Raw genomic sequence first — 24,851 nt, 5'->3', positions numbered from 1 at the left:
TGCCTCTCTTATACACACACGCGTTATTTATATTTTCTCTCTCGCACTATATATATATATATATATATATATATATATATATATATATATATATATATATATATATATATATATATATATATATATATATAAATAAAATATCCCCCCCCCCCCCCACCAATCCATCCAGAAATTACAGAAGAAACATTCATATGTGGCAACCTTTGTAGTCCTCTCTGTGCAGCTAATGCATTAAAGCCTTAGGAAAACCTAAAGCTTAAAACCTATATGAAGGACTTATGGGTAAATGTAGTTTCTTGTGACAGCCATGGATTCAAACAGTCTGGAGAAGAGGAGACGCAGTGAGGTTTTCACACTTCCATGAGACACTGCAGCTGGAAGAGTGGAGAAGATGCTGCACACTCTGGAACACACACACACACACCCACACACCCCCCCACACACACCCCACTGAAAAGGTGAATTTCTTTCTCCCCTACAAGGCAAATAGGTAAGTAACAAGTCATTCCTGTGGATTCCTGAGCCCATCCGAGACAACACGAGAGGGATCTGGCCGAGGTACCTGGACGCTCAGAAGAGGATGGGCTTGCCGGCAGTTTTCTCCTGCACGTAGGAGGTGAATCGCTTCAGGAATTTGGGATACTCTCTTTTCGCCACTGCTCTTAGTACAGATGCTGGGGCCCAACCACCAGGATTCACTGTGCCAGAGGGTGATGACATGGACTTAACCATTCATGCAACATTTACACAACACCACATTAACGTTTATACTCCTGGGTTGACTTCGGCTAGTCTTGACCTAAACTGCAGAACCAATGATGAATCTCCATTAAAACACACTTTTTAGTGGGGGTTTGGGCTTAATCTGTCATCTGGCAAACAATCAATATAATTAATCAGGAATATTTTATATCCTAAAATAATGCATGTTTTAATTAAATATTTTTCAGCCATTTCATTTAAATACTTGTTTTAAGCAAAAGTCAAGCATAAGTACTCAAATAGTGGAGGTGTTAATCACTATTAAAAGTGTCTTCTCACCATTGGCAACGTATGTGATTTTGCACAGGATGTTATCTCTGCTGATCGCTCTGTCGCCCTCTGGTGGGCTGACAAGGGTTTGGCAGATCATGGCAATGTTGATTTTGGCACGCACGCACCTGCTGCTTGGCTATAATGGAGAATACATCACACAATAACCCCGAAGCCTTCAGACCACGTTATTAGGAAAGAAGTTCAGTAACACTTGGTGGAGCAGTACACTAGCCATGATTTTATTTGCAATAGGTTTCCTTAAGTATTGAAATGCCAAAAGCCCTTATTAGAATGAAAAAACTAAAATACATGAATTAATTAGTGTAAGTTGTCTTTTTCCGAGTGTCACCTGGCTATCCTTTATTTTGCCTTTTCTTTCCTTCTCTTCTCAGTTCCAGAGTAACATGGTGTCACTACAACTATAGCACGAATGTCATGTTTGGCAGAACCGGCACACACACGTAGACTCAGCCACTCTAAGAGAGGCTCTTACCTGGGCGTTGTCGTGGTCGACAGAGAAGTTACAAACAATCCACGTGTCGGGATCATTCTCATTGTTGGCTAGGATCTTACGGATCGCTGACAAATACAGCACGTCCCGCTGTGACGCAGGCCACACCCTCTTCAGGACAGGGAAAAGCAAACAGAAAACAAATCAGGGTCAACATTCAGGGTTAACCAATCAGAAACAGTCAAAAACTGACCAAAGAGCTGCTGAACTGGAAGGGTGAGCAAAGAACATTTGAAATGCAAGTCGGTGGTAAATGAGAGCTAGATGAAACGCACATGGACCGAGCTGAGAGTCTAAAGGACAGAGGCGTGTTTGAACACAAAGAGAAAACACCGAGCCAAACACCTCAGAAGACACGCCAGCCAATCACAAGCAGATTCAGAAACAGAACTGAAGAACGGACTGCTGCCCTTACCTTGTGGGTCTGGTAGACGATTATGGCATTATCTGACAGTGTCTCCACGATGTTAAAATTTTCAACAGTAGCTGGATTTTTTTTTTTTTTTTAAAAGAAAAAGAAAAACAAGGATTATTACTAAACCTGATGAACATATATTGACTATAATTGACATTAGGGGACAACGTTGTTAACGGTATGTTCTCTGACCACATCTGTGTTTACTACCAACTCAGACAACACCAAGCTTCTGACGCATGTGACACTGGGTTGGTGTGTTGATGTCGGGAAGTGTTTGGAATGTTGGGAAGTGTTTAGAATGGAAAACCGGGCTTTGCTGGGCTAACCACCCTACGTCCCCTAGGTCCGCTCCTGTGGCCTCCAGGCAAGGCACACTGACTAGTCCTAATCAAACTCTGAACAAAGCCACCCAAAGTTGATCCAAGTGGAGTGGCGAAGGAAGTTCATTACAGAGACATTAGAAGCAGGAGGGCATTATCCAGACGAGTGAGAACCTGCCGGACATGAGCTGGGAGAGCTGAGATCTTCAAGCTCTGGACTGAAGGAGAACAAGGAATCATGGGGTTGAGTGTCTTACACCGTCATCTATGAGTGGTCGCATGCTTCATGCGTCTGTGCACAAGCAGATGTGTCCTTCACACTGGGGACAGTGATGAGTGCTGAAATCTGGCCATTTTAACTCCCTCAAAAAAGAATGTCCATATGAGAGCCTGTGTGTGTGTGAAGGACACACACACACGCGCACACACACACACATACTCACTCTCCCAGTCATTGCGGACATTCGTGTCCCAAAAGTAGTGGCAGACTTCGTGACCTGTGACACCCTTCACTGCGTGCGTGGCTTTCAGAGGGTCCAGTACAATACCGTTCTCCTCGACCTCTCTCCTGTACACCTGCACATGTGCACACGCAGACACACACAGATGCACACAAACACGTACACACACACAAAAACATCCAAGAGCATTTAGGTGATCTCTGTGCATTATTCAGTGAAAAAGAAATCAAATGGTTTGGTATTTTTGAGCTAAATGTAAATAATGTTTTTAGCCCATAATAACACCATGCTGTTACTCGATAGAGAAAAGAACGAGGGTTAGATCTGTGTCCGAAACTCCGAGAGGAGTCACGTTCCAGTAGCACGGCTGACCAGCCTGAAAGCACAGAGAGGTGAATTCTAGAAACCGCCTCCTCCTCCTCACACTCTCACCTTCATCTCACCCTCCTCCACCACCAGCTGCCAGTTAGCATCTCCGCCTACATCCTGAAGGGAGTAAGTCATGTGACTCTGCACCATCTCCTCCACCTATCAGACACAGGAACAGAGGGAGGAAGAGGAAGGGTGAGGATCAGCGATAATTTCCAATCAGCGATGTCTCTCAGACACACCAACAGCCAGTTTACACTTGAAGCAAGTGTAAAATAACTCAAAAGTCAGGCGCGAGTGTTTAGACGCCATTTATTAAAAGGATTCATTCCACCAAGACTTTGCTACTACCAATGCTAGACAAACAAAACCCAAGCTTCATGCATATTAAGCCACAGGCGTAAATACACCTCATTAACAGATGTAAATGCATGTCATTAACAGGCATCATTTCTACCACACGTGTAGTACCACATATGTTTTCTTAAACAAAACAGATAACGTTTAAAAAGCAGGGGATTACCGCAGCACCGAGGACGACTAATCGATCAAAGGAATAGTTCAACCACACAATGTGACACATGAAGGCAAGACTGCAGCCAGTTAGCATAACAGCACTTTCTTAAATTGTTTGATTAACATCCCTTTGATCAATATTTTGATAATAAGCCATTTCCGATGTACACGTGTACGCGTCTGCTCCTGTGGCATGCCATTACAATTAACTGCCTGTGCGCAAGCAGTGGGGCAGAGCGCACGGTTAGACAGCCTGTGAGTTAGGAGGCGCTGTTACCTCAGCACTGAACCTGTGCTCATGGTGAAGAGGGGGGCTGAAGGCTAGATGGGAGGAGGGTGGAGTGGAGGACTGGGGGGGTGGAGAGGGAGAGAGGGAGAGAGGGAGAGAAGGAGAGAAGGATGGAAAGGAAGTGAAGGACATTTATGGTTATGCAGTCGTGAAATGAAAAGTTCAAGACAGTCGAGAGAAGACAAAGACAAACGAGAGGGAAGTACCGAGAACGTAACCAACGTCAAAGAGGGAAAGCATAGGGAACTCGTGAGGGCATTCAGTCGGACCAATCAGGAAAAGCATCCCTCACCTTCTCAGCGAATCGGTGGGTGCCCATGGTGGAGTAGACGTCTGCTGAAGGCATGGGGCTAGGCCTGTGGACCCGAGACTTCTCCGTGTGTGTCTAAGGACACGCCCGCACAGACAAGCACAGGTGTACAGGCAAACAGGTACAGACACATACAGACAGACAACATAATGCGTAATAAATAATGGTGTTGTCGCATCTGTTGCAGTATTCATAAAATTTTTAACAGCTTGCCCAACAGATCCAATAAATTAAAAGCACTCGTTATATATTTCCTGCAGTGCTGAACTCTGATTGGAGCCCAAACCCAGGCCTGGGGTTGCCTGGATACCGTGGATTGCCACTGGAAAGGTGTGAGGAGGGAAGCTCGCCATGGTAACACACCTGTTCCTCTATTTTGTCCTGTCTGTCAAGAGCCGCCTCCACAGCATCGAAGAACTCGTCTTCATTTATCAGACTGTTGGGACCCTCCTGGCGGGGTGCGGAAAGAACAGAGCAGAACACAGGAGTTAAGAACGAGGCACCAAAACCAGACCCGAACAAACCATGACAGCCACACATCTGCGAGCGATGAACAGTGTCCTGCCACTTCTGGGACCACATCACATCCATAAGCAGTGCTCATCAAGGACAAAACGATTAAACAGAATCAAAAACACTAAATGTCCCTTATTTTTGGCAGGTACTTGTGGGAACATTTGATCACACTGGTGTAATTCAAGACCTACATCATTCTGAGAGGACCCCAGAAGGTTTAAACACTTAAACATATAGAAAGAGAAGCCATGTTGTGCAGACTAACACTACACTATCACTTCCCTGCCTGGAATCAGCAGGCATGATCCAACAGGAGACTTGCAAATCTACAGTGACCTGAACTTGGGTCTTTTTTTCCAAAGACCAGAACCTAAGCATAGCAAGTTGCACATTGAAATGAAGGATTTCAAATATCTGTGTATTCCGCTAGCAGGAGAACAAACCCGGCAGCTGTTGAGGTTATAGATGGTTAATGCAGTAAAGCCCATAATGCAACTGGCACGGAAAATGGTCCGCGCCCTCTAGAGATCTGGAGCAATCTACTGATCATAACTGATGTCCTCACAGACAAGATTAAACACAAACACAGAGGTGATCCAGAGGGTTTTCTTTCTGTCCTTCCTATAAAACTCCTATAAAGTGAAGTGATGTCATGGTTTCTGCACCCGGGCCAGCCTCTAGAATTGTCTCTAATCATATTAACCAATGATGCAGCAGAAGACAGGAGACATGAAAAGAACTTCACAGCTGCACTAAAACATCTTGTACCGGTGGTTTTGAAAGGGAAAATGACTCTGGAATCATGTTGCCCCAAGGCCAAAACCCAAGACCTGACAAAGAGGCCAAAGAGAACAAGCAGACTACAGGTTGGTCTCCCAGTGAACACATAATCGCAGGAGTCTTTCACGTTCAGACGGAAACTGAATGTGAAGATCCTCAAGAGATGACAGGAGCATGGGGTCAGCGGTTCACAACAGTGTAGCTGTGCTGGCATGAAAATGGACATTCTGTGATTGATTTAAAAATGTGAGCTAGGATGCAAGTCAAGGAAGGTTGAACATATAGCAAAACAAATTCACCTGGCAGTACCATTGCTTACAGACAGTTGAATGAACCTGATGTCACTAAAGAACTGCTCTGTACCAGACAGGAATACTACAACATGCTCCAATTGCAAAGTTCAATTTATCAAATGACACCACTGCTCGAGGTGTCCAGTGAACACATGAAGGTTATTTAATAGACACAAAGCCCACCTCATAGTCTGGGCCTCCGAAATGGGATTTCTTCTTCAGCTCTGACAGTGCTGTTTTATAGGCCTCCTCAATTCTCCTCCTTTTCTCTGTTTCCTATAGAGATAGAAAAGAAAAAATGTAAGAAACAAATGAGAAAGAGGAGGAAAGAATGATCGAGAGCAAAGCATAAAGGGAGAAAGAAGATGGATGGAGTAGGTGGGAGGGTGTGAGGGAGATTGAGAGAGAGAGAGAGAGAGAGAGAGAGAGAGAGAGAGAGAGAGAGAGAGAGAGAGTGTGAGTGAGTGCAAGATTTATAGATTATACTATTTTACCCTTCTTCTCTCACATAGCTAATATTGTGAGCCATGCAAAGATTTACCTTCTCAGTCTGTAAGCAGACAGTGCAGCTGTACTGAGGTATTGCAATGCCTGTAATGCAGTAGCCAGAGTTCTAGACCCGGGGGCAAGGCCCCCCAGAGTTCTAGACCCGGGGACAAGGCCCTCGGAGCTCTAGAACCAGGGGCAAAGCCCTCAGAGCTCTAGAACACACGACCCTTCATTCTGTAGAACAAAATCATCATTCTTTCAGTAGACAAGGTCTTCCATTTTGCCAGTGCTAGTCAGAGAATGGAGCGAAAAAAGCACAAACACAGCAAAAGTCTCCAGGAATCCCTGTGTGCCAACTGCAACACACCACCACCTACAACACCTACTTAGCACTAATTTCAGCTGTCTGCCCCCAGCATGTTAAATAGAAAATTGTCAAATTTTGCAGTGTGCTTACAGTGCACTGCCGCCCCACACAAGCACTTTGTGTTATTAGGGAGATCAACAATCTGGCTCTAAAAGTAACTTTGTGCAGTGATAACAGAATGCTAGCCTTGTGTGGTGGTTAGTGGGAGAGGAATGTCTCAAAACACCACTTTCAGTGGGAGTTCAGTGATTTTACCCACAAAGTAAGCCCATTTATGTGTGTCAGCTTCACTGTTAATCAAAGATTTACAAGCAGCATATGAAAACATAATAAAATGTAGTTTCTCTCTGCCTCCAGTTTTAACTTCCAATCTACAGGGGGAGATACCATTTTCATTCACTTGTTTACAGAATTAGCTGAAAATTTGACAAGTTGCAATTAGGCATAATTGTTACACAAATATAGCAAACATAAAAATGTATGACTGCTGATCTTGATCAAGATCTGTTTTTCACACACTAATGAAGAGGAACAAGAATTGACCGTAGAACAGCTATTTGGGACATAAGGGTGTCTTGGTAGAATCCTGATACTCCCGATACTCTGCCATATCCAAAATCAGCCACTAGAGGGCTTGCTAACGTCCAGCTGCCTTGCACGAGGCTTTAACAGGGGAGGTAGGGGTCCATGTTGGTGTTGTACCTTGTCCAGTCTCCGCTGCCAGCTGTCCTCCCTCTTCATCATCAGGTCGATGCAGTGAGACAGTGTGGCCAGGATGCCTGCCGTAGTAGCCTTAAAGGTGATGGCCTCCCCTTTAAAATCTATTCCATTTATGCCCTTGGTGCTTAGAGACTGGAATACTAGAGAGACAGCCAGGTCATTAGCTATCAACTGAGCGACAGACAGAGAGAGAGATATTCTTTCAACGGCACCACTGACTTATAGTGCAGGTCACATGACCAACACCACAACCCTGAATTATAGCCTGAATTGTCAGTTGTAATTTGATACCATGGTGCGATGCCACACAATAGCTGATCAGATTACTTCAAAAGAACTGAGCCGGCACATTCGTGTTGCACTGGCGTAACACTAGAGTAGCTACAGAGATGTTCACACAATTTAAGGCATTGAATACAGGCAACATTACCCTGTGCACATCTCAGGAGATCTGGCATCTCACAGAAGACATTCACACTACACCAATATATATATATATGTATCGGCCAATAATAAATCAAACGCGAGAACACTAGGGTTAAATAGCACACTATTGTCAGCAGCAAGTAAAACGTTTTATAGAAGATTCAGTACTGATTATTCTGCTGTGTGTTTAACCTTGCCTCACGAAATCTCCAGTACAGTCTTCAAAACCCAGTCCAAGTCCAGGCTGCAGCAAATCTGCTTCCATTACCAGGTGACAGGAGCTAGATACTGAACAGACGTGCATAATGAACTTACACTTCTCTCTGCTCCCGTTGTGGTTGTGCAGGAATTCGCCATCAGAGCGAGTGGTTGGAAAATCATCCTCATCATCCTCCACAACTGGACACACACACACACACACACACACACACACACACACACACACACACACACACACACACACACACACACACACGCGTCAGCGCTAGGCACTGTGTGGCGCTGATGGAACAGCTGGCAGCATAGTGAGAGCAAATGTGGACGCCCACTGTACCACAGAGAACTACAATGCGCTAGCTTCATCTACACACACACACACGCACACAGAGAGATGAGACTGATCGGGGTAGAAAAGAGGATGAAGGGAATAAACAGAAAAAGGTGAAAGGAAGAGAGAAAGAAAAAGAGGAAATGTGAGAAGAGGAGAAAGGAAGGGAGGAAAGGAGAAAGATCAGCAGCGAGAGAGAGTAAGAGTGAGATGAAGAGGGGGTGTACTGAGTGAGCAAAAGAAGGGCTGATTGTATGTGTGGCTCAACAGGCACTCTTGTGCTGCTAAAGGCAAGAAAGATCAAGAGAGAGAGAGAGAGAGAGAGCGCAAGAGAAGGTTGCAGAGAGAGATGGAGGGAGAGGAGCAAAAAAAGAGAAAAAACAGGAGGGATGTTGAAAGCAAAACAATAAGGCTATAAGAGAACAAGAGAGTGAGAGAGAGAGAGAGAAAGAGACAAGGGAAAGATGAGCGAAAGTGAGCAGATACTAGCGCATGAGATTGTGGGATCAACAGCTTTGCCAAAATCTTTCAGTGACTTGCACACGGTACTCAACTCCACAGACCTCATCCACCCGCCCCACCACTAACCATGTCCCACAGAGCAGTGTGTAGTGGTGCATCAGTGTTTGACCCCACTCTTGTACTTACTCTTGTCTCTCTGCAGCTCATCCTTGGACACTGCATCGGCGCAGGCGTCAAAGTATTTCTGCAGCGTGTCCACCTGTCTGCACAGAATGTCTCTGAACGTCTCCATCTCAGCCAGCTTCTCACGAAGACTGTGGCCCTTCTGCACACAAACACACACCCAAAAACATGTACACACAACTAAAGAAAGCCTTTAACAATAATAACAAGCTTTATTTATAGCACTTTAAACAAAGTGTACAAAGTGCATTATGAAATAGAAACAAAATGAAATCAAATTAAGATAAAACAATAGATATGAAGCAAGGAACAGAATATAGCATGAAATTGAATAGATCAAGACCAAAACAAATAAGAACAAAAAAAATAAATAAAAGTGAAGTCACAGATTAATGAAACACATGAACATTAATCTGAACAGCTGTCTAAGCCTCCTCTCACAGAGAATCTGAGCGTTCCTCTTCAATGTGCCTGCCTACACAGGGTCACTAGTGCGGGAGAGAATTCCAAAGCTTCAGGCCAGAGAAATAAAAGCAGTTTCTGTGGTGAACACAGGTGCACGAACAAAGATGTGTTTTGGCAGAAATAAAGAAAGAGTGTGAAGAGGTGTGTGTGCGCACGCGAGTGTGTTCACAGGGAGCAGACATACAGATAAACACAGGTATATAGAGGTTCTGGATTAGAACCTCTGCCAAATGAAAATGTAAGTGTGTGTGTGTTCTCACCTTAAAGGAGGAGGTGGAGGTGGCAGAGTATCCACTGGTAGCAGAGGTGAGAGAGAGCATGGAACCATGTCTCCGCAGACTCGACTCAGAACCATAACCAGACTCGGCCTGGGCACAGGGAGGGAACAGGTCAACACAGATACTCGTGTCCAGTACACAGGCCAGCACATACGCCAGTGAGAGCAGCGTGAACTGACATGCAGTCACACACCCTCACACACGCACATACGTAACACCCTGCAATTCCCAAAACCTCCCAGAGGCTCTTCTCATAAATAACATCCCAAAATAGTACAGGATTATCCTTCTGAGGGATGAAGATGACTGGCATGACGAGACAAGCCCAGACCACCACTTCTGCCTGTCTGATACCCACGGCTCGCTCACGCACGCACGCACGCACGCACGCACGCACGCCCGCCCGCCCCAGCTGGGCGTCTGTTCCCAGAGCTCTCAGCCTTGCATCAGTGGGGTGTGTTTCTAGTAGGGCTAGTGAGGTAGGTCTGGCAGAGGAGATTTCAACAGCGCAGTCCCACCACCAAACGCAGGGTGTGGTGGAGACACCTGTCTGGGACAGCTCAGCATCACTGAGCAAACCCCACTGCAGATCTAAAGTTAACACTGCCACCTGGGTATTGTCTGTCAATATTTCAGAATAATGGCTTCTAGTGTCCTTGTCTTATAATACATTTTCAGCAGACAAGCTTCCCGACTCGAAGCCAGAGCTTCGACTCGGAGTCAGAGCTTTCTTAAACAGGCGCTTCAGGCAGTTTGGGTCACGGCAGAATATTTTAAATGATCGTAGCGATTATTGACCCAACGCCAAGTTAAGTGTTTTACAAACTATTTCTGCACAAACATGTCTGCATTAAGAACAGAAAATCAAACAATAAAATGAACAGTAACAATTTATCTAACAGAAATGCGGTACAATCAGTCTTGGAAATAAATAGCAGGTCAGATGTCCTTACATGACCTTATAGATTGTTGAGCTGTGAAAAGGTGAATTGTCAAAGGAAAATGTTTTAAAAAGTGAGGGAAAAAAAGAGTAATCCATCCTTCCTCTAACACCCCCTCCCCTCTAATCCATGTTGAATAGTTATCAGAGCTCAATTTTCACCAATTTGAGTATAGCCTCCCCTGTACAAATGCCTGCATTCAGAATTTTATCATGTTTCAAAAAAATATAATAATTTCAAATGCAAAATGTAGGAACAGCTGTAACATGACAGCCTTGCAGTGGTGAGGCCTTACCACTAGGTGGTAGTAGTATGCTTAGCCTCTATACTGGCCAGCAAAACCCAAGGTAACTACGGTTCAAAGACAGAAAATAACCTTTGTGGTAAACACGAGTCAACCTTACCATGATTCTAGCCAATGAAAAGGGCTCTTACTGACTCACATACATCCAAAAATTCAATCCAAATCCACCATTATCCAATTAAGCCAAGAATAGCCTGTGTGAGTGTTACGCGATCGATGGTGTTGATGTCTAGGGAACACAGAACGATCTACAGCATGATAAAACACAATACAACACAGACATACATAAAAACCTAAATCCAACAAGAAACACACAAAGTCCTATAAATCCAGCTACATGCTGGATGGCACACACTGCACAAGATCCAAGTCAGAGGTGCCTGGTTTCCCAGAGGTCTGTTGTGTTGTGCTGTTATGAAGAATCCGTACTGGTTTGCTCTGGAACTGAAATTTCTGTTCCATTAGGTTTTTAATTACCATAACTGCAAACACATTTACTGGGGAATCCTTAAAAAACAAAAACAAAAACAAAAAAAAACCAAAAAAAAAACCATGCATGTGCGCACTCTCACACACATACACACACACACACACACACACACACACACACACACACACACACACACACACACACACACACACACACACACAAACGTCTAGCAACCATCTAACATTAGACAAATGCAATGTCCAAACTCCAAGTGACATGATAATTCTTTCTGTAATGCTACATGGGCCAACTGTTATAGAAGACAGACAGACACACACAGAAGTCTGAAAGCACAAGACCAGACTGACTCTCAGCAGCAGGGCATAACATTGCAGTACTCATGCTGCACAAGCACATCATAGAAAACAAAGTTTATAGCCCAGGCAGTCATGTACTTAACTGCATATGTGTACATGTGTATTTTCTCTTGTGCTTAAAGTGAGTAATAAAGACAGATGAACAGATAAAGTGTGTGTAAGTGGTGGTGGTGGTGGTGGTGGGGGGGGGGGGGGTTCCCCTTCTGTTGACTCCAAGAATCCAGCAGCACATGTGTGGAGCAGGGTGTGGGCACTTAACTTCACAATAACACACTCGACCACTACACACCCCAAATACTAACTTTCATATTTCCTTTCAAAATACACACCACCTATTGTGTTTGTCAAGTAGTTTATATTACGTGTATATCAGCACAGGGTAGTTATACACACACACACACACACACACACACACACACACACACACACACACACACTTTGACCTTTGCATTCCTGTTTCTGTGCACTGTGGGAGCGCTCCCTTATCCAACTCTCTCTACACGTCTGTGGTCTCCGTGCATGGATCTCAGAACTAATACAGTTTCTGTTTTGCAATACAAACCATCAGCAAATACAATACATAAAACTATAGAGTTTATTACTGTGAAAACTGCTCAGTTCAAACGTAAAGCTTCAGCAAAGCCTCTTACCACAATAATGATCATTCTCAGAAAACATTGTTATCATCAGAAATATCTATTTAGTTCATGTTAAGTTCAAGTTTCTCAGTTGTAACAAGTGTGAAAGTCTTGCTGTTTAAAGAGATGCACTTTTTCCAGAGGAGTCACAGTAAATCGCTTATGCTGGCAGACAATTAACCAAGCTCCAACAGACAGAATTTTGCACATGATTTACAATATAACAAACAGATTTTTAAAGAGAGCGGTCAACTGGTGAAAGAATCAATTAACACGATAGTCAGGCATGACTCTCACATGCATGACCAAGCTTGCAAGTGTGTAAGTGCTGCAAGTATGCAACAAGCCACTACAATGAGGTACTCTCAGACCACACACTTCACTCTCTCTGCCTTGGAGCCAAAACTGTAGAAGTGGACAATTTGCAGAGCGAGTAAAAATGACATCTGTTTGTAGTCACTGAGCATATGACTCAATAGGTGTGGCAAGATCCAATACTGACTAACTAACCAACAACAGCAGGACCCCTTCAAGATTCCTCTCCACATGTAGGACTGTATAAGAGGTCTAGTGTTGGAAACACAGCCACAGGTGCTTCCCAGTTTGTTCAAAAGGCTTAAGCACTCGATGACTCAAGAAACAGTTCAGCAGAAGCAACACGCGCGCCAGACATTCCTACAGAGTTCTTTAAAAAACGCACATCTCCTCCACACATGGATCTGAGCTCTGTGATGACCCGCGGTTCCCCGCGGCAACACAAGCTCCATGACAACACTAATATTATGACATCACAGGAGCTGGGCTTCCACCAATGTTGGAAGACAGATGGCCTGGACAGGACGAGGAGCAGGGCTCTAATTAAATGTGGTCTTTGGCTCTGCTTCCTGGGTAACGGCGGTACTCACAAACCTGGTCATAACCACTAGAGCCTACCAGAGCCATAGAACCAGAAACAATGCACATGTGCCAACACAGTTCATGAGCAGACAAAAACCTTGTTTACTATATTTAATATGTACATCTCTTACTGCAGTTACTTACCTGGAATCTTCTTTGGCAATATATATAATATTTTACCTGTGTGTCTAGTCTAAACAGATTTGTCAAAAATGTATACAATATAGGCAATATATACACAGGAAAGTTCTCTCTAAAGGTGAGGAGGGAAGGGGGGTAAATCTGTGTTCTCCTACGTATCTCAACATAACTCTCTGGAAAACACACTGCACAACATTAATGTTTAGTTGCATTAACAATTTACCGCACTCATTAAAGCTTTACTTTATAGTGATTTCACATGCATATAAACACCTGCCACTTAGAGTAAGAGCAATAACTTGGGAGGCCTTTTGCACAGACAAACGCAGTGTTTGTAAATCTAAACAAACGCGTTTGTTAATGACTGTGTCAACCACACAATCTGTAAATAGCAGTGCCGATATCGTAGATGCAATCAAAGAAGTGTGTGTGTGTGTGTGTGTGTGTGTGTGTGTGTGCGCGCGCGTTTATGTGAGATGGATATCATATGTGGGTGTGGTGAATATAACAGAGTGCTGGTGAAGTAGCACCCAGCTCACCCTGTGCTGCTCGATGGAGTCAATCCACTGGTTACGGTGTTCAGGATCCAAAGCCCTCAGGTACCATACGCTGTCATTAACACTGATGTCCAGTCTGCACTCATCAAACTCATGGGGCTAGAGAGGACAGCAACAAGGAATGGGGGGGGGGGGAGAGAGAGAGAGAGAAAGAATTTAATTTGAAATACACAATACAGGATCGAGTAAGAGAGCTTTTAGTTTAGATGTACTTACATGAAGACAAATCAATAGATCAACAGGCAGAAACATAACTAGACAATATCACTACTGTCAAATTTAGCATTTAACATGTTTATTTTAATAAAAGTCCCAGTTTTTTTTCCAGTGGTTCACTATGAAAAGGAGGAGGAGGTACATAGACAGTGGGAGATGATGGGGCTACATGGCATCAAGCTGGAACAGAGGAACCACACACACACACACACACAGACAGAGACAGAGACAGAGACAGAGACAGAGAGAGAGAGAGAGAGAGAGAGAGAGAGAGAGAGAGAGAGAGAGAGAGAGAGAGAGAGAGAGAGAGAGAGAGAGAGAGAGAGAGAGAGGGGGGGGGGGGGCAAGGTAGCCTCAGAGGATGAACATCAAGGACCCTCAAAACGAGATTGGAAATCTATAATATTTCCCTGTGTGAGGTTTGGGGAGGACCTTTTCTGCATGTGTACCTCTGTTTCAAGTTTGGTTTATTTGTCACATACATAGTCATACACAGTATAACTCGTAGTGAAATGGTTGAGTGCGCTCTGTCCAAACTGAGGAAAAAGAAAACAGGGGTGCATAGAGGAATATATATTCTATATATGTACAAAAATATATTAACAATGTATGTACAATATGTGTATATTATGATTATATACACAATGTACAATGTATATGGTTGTGTATGTACACAATGTACAGAATGTACAGATCCATTTTGTAAGAAGACATATTTACAGTTTTTATGTTACATGGTGGTAATTGAATATATATACAGTTATTGAATATATATACACAGTTATGTTACATGGTGGTGGTCCCCACAGTTTATCAGTTTCCCTGATTCAGGGCCCGAATGGCCTGTGGGAAGAAGCTCCTCTTCAGTCTCTCTGTCTTGGTCTTCAGGGAGTGAAAGCGCTTCCCTGACCTCAACAGAGAGAAGAGCCTATTGTTGGGATGGGTGGGGTCCTTCACAATCCTCCTGGCCTTGGTCTGGCACCTGTGCACATTATTAGTACTAGGGATGTGTGTGCACAAAAGAAATGCTGCCAGATGGTCATATTGTCAGACACAGCCATCCTGGAGTTAACACAGGGTCAAAGAAATCCCAATAAAAATGAAAACTCTTTTTAAACTTGCCGTACATCCTCTCATGCCACCAGGATGTCTCTTCACCTGCCCTTTTAGTTCATTTCTTTGCCATCCTCTTGCATGCATAGTAAAACACACAGACTCTTTGCTCAGATGCCACCAAACCTCAGGTCTACATGGATGCAATCTCAGCTCAACTGTGTACATGCATTCACACACAGCTCAGAATGATGGCTACAGCTCAAGGACAAACTTACAGACACATTCTCACACACAGAAAGAAAAAGAGCGAATAAGAGAGAGATAGACACATACACACAGACTAAAGGACACCTGGGTGTTAGGGGAGCAGCAGAAGCGAGCAGCAATAAATCTCACACACAAACAAAAAGGTGAGGCTGGATTCAACACCCTCAGTAAAAGGTCTGTCTATACACTAGCGACAGCCACAGTAGTGTCCTCAGTATTCAATGCTAAAACATTTGCTATAACCCTTCCTCTCGTTCTAGCGAGTCTGTGCATATTTGAACTTCAAAGAGAACAATACATTAACACCATAAATATCTAAATCTAAATAAATACAGCTGTGAAGCATTTCAATTACAGCCCAATTTAAAGGATTATTGTTGGCAAAAAAATGTAAAATTACAAGATTGTCCATTTACACCAGATACAGTTGATTGGCCAGGACATGTCTGAAGTCTAAATTTTGCTTCTTTAGTTTAGAACAAAAGCTGCTAACATTGCTAACATACACTGGAAGTCAAAACAGCAAGGATAACAGCATTCGTAAACACATGACCACAAACGTCTCTCAACCTGCTCACACCACATCCAGGTTGCAATAAAGGTCTAGGTGATGTGGTTTAGGAAAAATTATGTAAACTGTCACTGAATTGTCACTTCAGTGGCACAGACGTGTGCTACAGTTTGGTCCCATAGATACTGATCATACTGGAACCGGTACCATATTGGTACTGGATTTTGATACCCAACCCTAGATATGGTTCTCACGAGAAACACAAGAAAAAAACCCCACAAAGCTAAATTTGCAAAAGAAGAGTATATTCTGTCATGTAGTTTATTATCACTTCTATTTCTGAATTAAAGAACACTCCAGATAATTGCTGGGTCCTCAAACCAGTGGGAAGGTTTCTTAAAAGGTTCCCTAGTTCACGGGAACCAGCACCAAGTGCCAGCCTTTCCCGCTTCTACTGTACATCCTAGGGGTGGCATGGGCCGCCGACGCAAGTGCAGACCTGCTGATCCTGTGGCTCTGTGACAAACCTCAACAGTCCAGCTCAACATCAAGAGTAGCTCAAACATCTGAAAAACAGCTACCTGTGTCTGCGCCGACCTTGGGCTGTCTAGCTTTGCTTTTAAAGTATATTCTTACTCGCCGTGTTAACACTGTTGGCTGAAAACATGAAAAATAGTTGCTCTTCTGTTGAAGGCAAGGATTACAGATATCAATTACCATTGGTATTTTACAGCAAGTCCCAGAACCAGTGAACAGAACCCACAGACACAAGCCACTTCAATATACCTGAGTGTCTAAGAACAGCAGCTTACCAAATAGTCAGCCTAACTAAATGCGGCTGTGTGTGTGTAAACTAAATGTGATGGGTTCCTCAGGGTGGAGGTCCACTGTTTGGGAATGAAAGAGCATGGGGGTGCTGGGAATCCTCAGCAAATTGCTGGCTAAAAGGTCATCACCCCTGACCTGGACCAACCTGGGAGACAACGCATCAGATAACACACCTCTCACGGATGTGCCCTCACCCCCACCCCAAACACCCACGTGTCGTGAACTGGCTTCACATACACCATGGCTTATCTGGAAAACTCCCATTACACAAGACTATGGAGATGCTGGGTGTGTACATTATTCTTCAGTAAAGAGGTGGATGCGAGTCATAAACCGTGCTGCAGTGAAACAGGGGCAAAAGGCAGGGCAGAAGGCAGGGCAGAAGCAGACAAGACCGCAGCAGAGTGAGAGCCTGAACTCAAAACAGTGGGGGGAAAACTACCAGATATGAGCTACATCACCGATCCAGAAACAGAGAGAGAGAACACTGAAATACTGAATATGTTTGAGGTTCCTCTCCACCTGTGAGCCTGAGCAAAAGAAAGAGTAGACAGATGCAGTCCAGAAGCAGTGACGCGATCTGTGGTGGATCGATCTAACCCCACCTTACCCCATCCACCCCGCCCCCATACAGTACACGTGTGAAACCACAAAATACAAGGAAAGAAGGGGGAGAGAGAGAGAGAGAGATACACACATTGGCAGACCACTGACAGAAAGATCAGTTTTCACTGCTGTTATTTAAAAACGGTGACAGACTAGCCATGTACATGCACGTGTTATTTTAATTAACAAATTAAATGAACCATCACTCTAAAACAGCTGTTCAGCTGGCACAGTATATCTGATACTTTACCCAAACATTTATTACTGTAAATGTCAAAAAGGAAAAACCATCCTGCAATACACACCATGTAGTCTCAGAAAGGGCACACATAGAAGCTCAAAATTGCGCTCAATTTCTCACTGTAAAGCACAAATACATAATATATAAAAGGAAAACTTACTCTTAAATGTGTTCAGCAGGTGTGAAGTCTAGCTGTCTTACGCCACATGTCAGGACCAGAAAGATATCACCACTGACTTTGTTTGATAAAATTACTACCACAGCCTAAAACTTAAATAAGTCAGATTTGATCAGTCATGCTGATGGGTGGCACGGCATAGCTTGTGGATTAAAACAGGCAACAAAGGAGGCACGAACCATTGGGTTAACCCATCACATATGGATGGAGGGTCCATGTGACCAACATCACAACCTAGTCAAACCTGGACCCACTGATCTGCTGTACAAATGGACGAGATGAAACAGTGCAGCACACATCCAACAAGAGCCTTCTGTTACTGTTTATTTACATAAAGGCTATTTATAGTGGGGGAACCATACTGAGACTTCAGTCTCGTTCTCAGTAGAATCTTATGTTATATCCAACCAACAAATGCAAGCAGTCAAACTAAATAAAGAAGTAATTTATTTTAATTTAAAAAAAGCACATCTGCTCTGCCAAGCAAAGTGATCACATACTTTGAAGTGTGTCTGTATGTGTGTGCGTGTGTGTGTGTACACATAGGATGACCTGGGCTTTTAGCCGCTCCAGATGAGCTGTGGGCACTTGAAGGAAAGGGAAGAAAAAGAAAGAGGGTCGACAGGTCAGAGGTGCAGGTCATGACCCCACCAAAACGCAGGGACACACGGGAAAGGGCGATGCAGGAAACAGAATCCTGTTTCCTGCTTCAAGCAGCAGAAGAGTCCTATGTTTCATCACTTCCTTAAGCTACCTCTGTGTTTTCCTCTCGCTGGCCTGCTGCTAGAGCTCGGAGTGCTTATCTCTCTCTTTCTCTCTCTCTCACAAGTCCAGGTCACAGTTTGCATCTGAAATGCTGAAACAATGTTTTGTTTTGGGTTTTTTTTTACACTGCATTTACATGTACAGTCCATTTCTTCCTCTCTCTTTACACTTCTCTCTGTTTAGGTGGTTGTTGTTAGAGGTCCAAGATGCAGCCAGTTCCAGTTTCACTCAGACTCGCCCCAGGATGGGGATGCCGGGTTCAGAGGATAACTCCAGCTCTCACTCTGCCAGAAACACACACCCCCTCTGTGCCGCACTCCAACTCCACACTCCAGGCCACACTGCGCCAGGCCAGACACTGATGCTTCACCTTTCTTGCATATTAATGAGGTCCTGAAGCTGCATTATCTGATAACTGTACCAAATATCGGCCCCTATTTTGCGATTTCACTTTTCTCGCACCTGGAACAGAGAAAATCAGTCCCATGTTTTTAGAGGACTCTCAGACAGGCACATTAGAGAAGAAAAGAGACTAAACTACAGCCCCTCTAGGGGATCACAGGTGTCAGAGATCCAGAGGAGGGGCTGGACAATGCAGGTCTGCAGCAGCAAGCTAACAGTCAGTGTGATGACACTGATCTGGAGACAAAAATACACAAAGGAAATCACATCAGCAGCTACAGAGTGATATTAGGGCTCAGTGGCTATTTGTGAGTCTCCATTCTCAATTACAGTTTCACACACACAGGCGAGCCTTGAGAGGGGGAAACTGGTCGTTTATCGCCTTGCTGAGGTTTGGCATGCACTGCACACCACTTGAAAAAAAGACATGCATACAAACCCACACACCCACATTCACACACCCACCCTCTGTGTCTCTCTCTCTCATTTTAAAACGCACTTGACTTTCCAATTCAGTTCAGCAGTCATGTCTACAAACAGCCTTGCTTTCATCAAATATTCAACACATCAATATGTACAACCTCCCCCACACCTTGAATGAAAAAAACAAACACAGGGAAAAAATGACATTAAATTTGAGATTCAAGAATAAATCTGTTATGATACGATTGCAGAGTAATTAAAAATCTCTCCATCTGCAAGAAATTATGCACTGACAAGGCCGGGAAACGGTTCCACGCACAAACGGTCAGAAACTCCCTGAGCCACCCTGATGAGGCGAAGGCTTCTAGGCGGTCAGAGAGCAAGAGTCTGCTAACTACAATGAACTTTGTGGCTGTGTTTAATCATGGCTGGCACAAAAAGATCAAATAAAATAAAAAAACAACTTAAGCAACATTTCACTCCTCTGCACTCTGCCCTTGAAACCTGCCCAAATCTGTACCCCTCAATATGCAGTCTCCCTCTCCCTCTCTCCCTGACTGTAGGCCTGTATAAAATGCAGGAAATCTACAAATGCTTTTTTAAAATGCCACAAACCAGCCAAAAGCAGCAACAGGCCACTGAGCAGAGATAAATCCCACCTCCACTGCACCAATCTGGGACTAGACTGCCTGCACACAAACTGACACCAACAGTCACGAGAAACCATTCAAAACGGACCCTGACTCAGCAGTTAGAGACAGCTGTACAGCCAGCTAAAAGGCCACTTTAAAGAAAAAGAGACCTCCTCTGAAATGCAAAAGCAAGAGAAATAAAAGTTCAGAAACATGCACAGCTCTGAGAGACTTAATGAACAGACAGACAGGCCTTTAGGGACATTTGGGGACACACTTCAGGTGTGCAACTCTGCAGTCCCTACAGCAGGAGCAGAGGAACGCTGCTGGTACACTGACCCGGGACAAACGTAGCACTACAGAACACTGGGGCACGTTTGTACTGTGCCATGCCTGCAGTCGGTCACTGAGAACGAAGTTGAAGCTGTGTGTGGGGCTGATCCCAGATCAGTTCAGAGTGGTGTGGGTTTAATGTCACTCAGCTATTAAACTCGGACAAAGAAGCAAGAGCCCCCTGACAGCAGGAACGATCTCCCTGTGCTTCAGCCAAAGGCTGGGCTCAGACTCTGCACTTTCTTGTCACTGAACTGCGCGGACCTGTGAGATGACACAGCACATCTACAGACAGAAGGAACACCCTTTGAGGTCTCTTCTCTCCCACCACCAGCTCTTCTCTGGATGCGCCTTTTCTTTCTTTCTGTCCATTCTCTCTTACTACCCAACTAACACTTGGGTGGTAAGAAAACTCAAGAGCTGTACCTGCCCCAACATGTGTGATTAGCAGCACTTTACAACAAACTGGAGGGTTTGTAATAACCCAGCCCGGCCCCCTGGCATGCTCCACCTGTCTCTTGCTTGTCTCTGCAGCACTAACGCAATCACACACGGGGGCCTCAAACAGCAATTTCTGCACAGGCACTCATAACATATTAAAGTACTAAAGCGGTGTGTTTAATAAGGGGGGGGAGCAAAAGAGAGAAAGACTGCACTGACATTGTACTTTTTTTGAAGAGAGACGAGGGGAAAACAGTGACTTGTTTACAGGACCCTGGGAAAAAGACCTTTGATCCGAAGTCCACTCTCCCCACACACACACACACACACACACACACACACACACACACACACACACACACACACACACACACACACACACACACACACAGAGAGAGAGAGAGAAAGCAAGTACGTGAGAGACAGAGAGAGAGGCTTCACGTCTTGGCATGCAGTGTGATATTGTTCACCATCGCTGGGAGTTGAAAGTGGAGCAGGCCCTTCCGAATGAGAGCAGAATCCTGTTCCCAGCCCTACGCCCACAGCCTCCACACATCTAGCAACACCTTCAGGTTCAGCCTCCACCACCTCAGACCCTCTCTACAGGGCCCGGTTTATCTGCAAAATTAACTGCTACGATGTTCTCTCTTTTACCTTGTTTATTTCCATGTTCTGTTTATGCTAGTTTATATGTCATGTACACCAGCATGCACATTTGTTTTTTTTGGGGGGAAGACAAAGTGGCCGGAGTGTGTTTACAGCATGCGACGTGGCCCGGCTGGAGACTCGTCGTCGTCACGCATTTCAAAGCCAACGTATACCAACACACACAGCGTCTGATATGCTGAAGTGAGCAGGGCTTCCCAGCCCATCACCTCCTGCCACCTCCATGCGGCTGCACAAAGCAAGAGCAGGGCATCCGGACTAGTCGATGTCGTAAAGATGACGTCGTTACGAAGATGAGGTCACTAGAGCAGCAGTAGCTCATTGGTTAAGGAACCTGACTAGTAATCGGAAGGTTGCCAGTTCAAGCTGCACCATTGCCAGATTGCCAATGTTGGGCCCCTGAGCATGACCCTTTACCCTCAACGGCTCAAGTAGTGTTCAGTCAGAACTGTAAGTTACTTAGGATAAAAGCGTCAGCTAAATGCCATAAATATAACGTATTCAAATGTCCAAGGATGACATCATTACTACGATGACATCATTACTAAGGTGTGGGATGTTTTAAATGGCACTTGCTGAACCAGCTCCATTACCAGCAAAAATGCAGTGAGGTCCAGATCAGTTCCTCAAGCTATTTACACACACACACACACACACACACACACACACACACACACACACACACACACACACACACTCTTGTTAGTGCTCATAAGAGAGATGCATATTGTCAGCCAGTGTGGGTTTCACCCACAGGTTTCCTCAGGTTGTGCTATGCAGATCTTCCTAGCAGGGCTATAACTGGCCTTTATGGGAGCAGGACAAGCAAAGATGTTCATTAAAACACAGATTTTCAGTCTTTTAAAACAAACACAAATTTATATCACACACACACACACACGGAAACATTCAAACCCACCATAGATTGTACACAGCTATGCAAAGACATGGACACACATTCAAATGCAGACTCACATGCAGCCAAGTGCAGACTTAAACTCAGAGACAGACAGACATGTGCACACGCGCACACACACACTCTTCTACTTTTAAGCTGACACACATGGGCACACATCAGCACATAAGAACAGAGCAGGCCGTGTAGTAGGAGGCCACGCTGACCTGCATTCAGCGAGGATTTCATTTGGATTCTGTTTTTGGCTACAGCTATACAGCTTCACAGGTTACACCTGCCTCCACTCACATCCTTACCAGAGGATAAAGCAACACTAGACCTTAAACGTAACCCAGCCTGTGTGTGTGTCAGTGCGTGTATATGGAGTCACAGTGAGTGATCAGCAGGGAACACACCCATAGGATTATTCGGTGTGGCCCTCAAACCGGCCTGTCAGTAAACAGCCTATAGAATCTTTTCTCACTCTTAAACTGCAACATGTAAAACAGGGCCTCAGAGAAACTGGGGCAGAGAGAGAGCGAGAGATAGACAAGGAAGAAAAAGAAAGATGAAAAAAGGAGCAGTAGATACCAACTGTGACAATTTGTTTTGTTTAACAAACCCACCCTCCCAACAATGGGACAGTAAAGACTATTCAGACCTTCCAATTATGGCCCATTGTGTCAGTGGTTGTTAGCCGTCATGTCCAGAGCTCTAGCTGAGAGCAAGGGTACAGAAACGGCTCTTCAGCCCCTCTTCTTCAGACAAACAGCATGTCAAGCAGCTAAGCAGCACTTTCCTTCTAAAAACAACTCTCATCTCAGAAGTGGCAGCACTAAAGAAAAGAAAAGCATATGTAGAGATATTGAAAATTGTGGTGAAGTACACAACCTTTCAGAGAAACGGGACGTTTCGGACAGAGGTCCTTCATCAGCTGTGCAAGCAAGGCCTTGTACAGCTGATGAAGGACCTCTGTCTGAAATGTCCTGTTTCTCTGAAACCTTGTGTACTATATAGAATTTTCAACATCTCTACATAACTTACTACAGTACACAGTACTGACTCACATGGAATATTATATTATATATACACATATTCATCTCCTGAATTATAAAATGACAGTTTGAACCGCGGACGCTCACAGACCTCATCCTGCGCCGTGGCTCTGCAGAACTGGAAAATGACACCTTTGCTCTAATTTGGGGAGTCCAGTCCTGGACGTGCCAGAATGTAGCGTAGCCTGGGGATTTCCCCTCCTCAAACGACACCTGACTCAAATGATTGGTTCATTCCCAGATTCAGCAGGTGTGTTTGAACAGGGAAATGTACCAGGCCTTGCTCCAGGACTGAGGTCAGGCCCCACTGCTCTCCAACAGACCTGCTTGAAGCACTGTTCTGTGCAGGAGTAAACATACAAATGACTGCAGCTTGTGCTTCTGTGAAAACATGCCCCTGGATTCCCAAACATTTACAATTTGCGGTTTAATCATTTAAGGGAAAGGGTAAAAGACTACAGGCAAGATACCTTTAAATCAACTATGACCACTAAACTTTTGCTCTTTGCACCGCACCCTCCTTTTTGGCAGTTATGCAAGACAGAGGTGGCAAAGTTTGCTCATTTAAATGTTCCCTTCACGTCACAACGTGGTGCTCGTCACCTGACTCAGTTAGTTAATCTTCAACGCAACATGTCGCATTCACTTCTCGTTCTCTGTTGAAATCAGTGTCGACTCAAGTCACAAGCAACACATTTTCCTTTGAACAAAGAGGGGAAAAACACTGCCCCTTCCATAGCAACCCTGTTCTTCATCAGATTTGGCCATGGCTACCACACACCTCAATCAATATTTGTCATCTTTGATAAGAATACCAGTACCAGGTGCTAATGGCAATGCACCAAGTTGCAAAGTCGCTTGTCAGGTGTGTGTGTGTGTGTGTGTGTGTGTGTATATGTATGTGTGAATGGAGGAAAATAGGTCACATTCTGTTTGTGTCTGGCATATAGCTGGCAGCTGAACATGCACCATCTCTGTCCTTCCCTCTCATCCGTGAGCACCGAGTTTTGAAACTATAAAGAATCTGAGTTCTAGCGCCAAGGAATCTAGAAGTCTGATCAGACAAACCCTGGGCTTCTACTGGCCCCACAGTAGTGAACCACAGTGCTGACCACAGTGGCAGCAGCAGGCAGGGTCTGCTTACCGTGATAACAGCCTTGCTCAAGCACAGAGAGCCCCTGCAGCCATACTCCCTCTCATCCTGGGACTTGTAGTAGCTCAGGGTGTTGTTCTTCAGCACAACCCATCGGTCCTGCCAGCCATGGATGTAGTTTGTCCACTGATGATGCAGGAAAA

The 24,851-nt window shown here is 44.5% G+C and overlaps 1 protein-coding gene across 2 annotated transcripts in view; it reads right to left on the bottom strand.

Annotated features, from left to right (window-relative positions):
- Positions 1-153: 153 nt before the first annotated feature.
- The window catches only part of cert1 (ceramide transporter 1), a 26,151-nt gene continuing 1,453 nt past the window's right edge, over positions 154-24,851 (bottom strand). Inside the window, exons 2-18 of one of the 2 annotated variants that reach the window (XM_027004254.2) lie at positions 24,700-24,834; positions 14,023-14,139; positions 9,738-9,845; positions 9,016-9,154; positions 8,136-8,219; positions 7,377-7,534; positions 6,002-6,094; positions 4,593-4,679; positions 4,212-4,304; positions 3,908-3,979; positions 3,178-3,273; positions 2,728-2,860; positions 1,962-2,032; positions 1,529-1,657; positions 1,042-1,171; positions 563-698; positions 154-403 (exon numbers count right to left, since the gene is read on the bottom strand). In XM_027004254.2, the coding sequence (XP_026860055.2) occupies positions 571-698; positions 1,042-1,171; positions 1,529-1,657; positions 1,962-2,032; positions 2,728-2,860; positions 3,178-3,273; positions 3,908-3,979; positions 4,212-4,304; positions 4,593-4,679; positions 6,002-6,094; positions 7,377-7,534; positions 8,136-8,219; positions 9,016-9,154; positions 9,738-9,845; positions 14,023-14,139; positions 24,700-24,834 (1,773 nt within the window). In that variant the 3' untranslated portion in view covers positions 154-403; positions 563-570. The remainder of the gene's footprint in view (positions 404-562; positions 699-1,041; positions 1,172-1,528; positions 1,658-1,961; positions 2,033-2,727; positions 2,861-3,177; positions 3,274-3,907; positions 3,980-4,211; positions 4,305-4,592; positions 4,680-6,001; positions 6,095-7,376; positions 7,535-8,135; positions 8,220-9,015; positions 9,155-9,737; positions 9,846-14,022; positions 14,140-24,699; positions 24,835-24,851) is intronic. The other variant, XM_027004255.2, reaches the window with a different exon arrangement.

This window comes from Electrophorus electricus, chromosome 6, assembly GCF_013358815.1.
Source record: "Electrophorus electricus isolate fEleEle1 chromosome 6, fEleEle1.pri, whole genome shotgun sequence".
Classification (NCBI taxonomy): Eukaryota; Metazoa; Chordata; class Actinopteri; order Gymnotiformes; family Gymnotidae; genus Electrophorus; species Electrophorus electricus.
The sequence above is the reverse complement of the archived record's forward strand: the minus strand, read 5'-3'. Positions and strand labels throughout refer to the sequence as shown.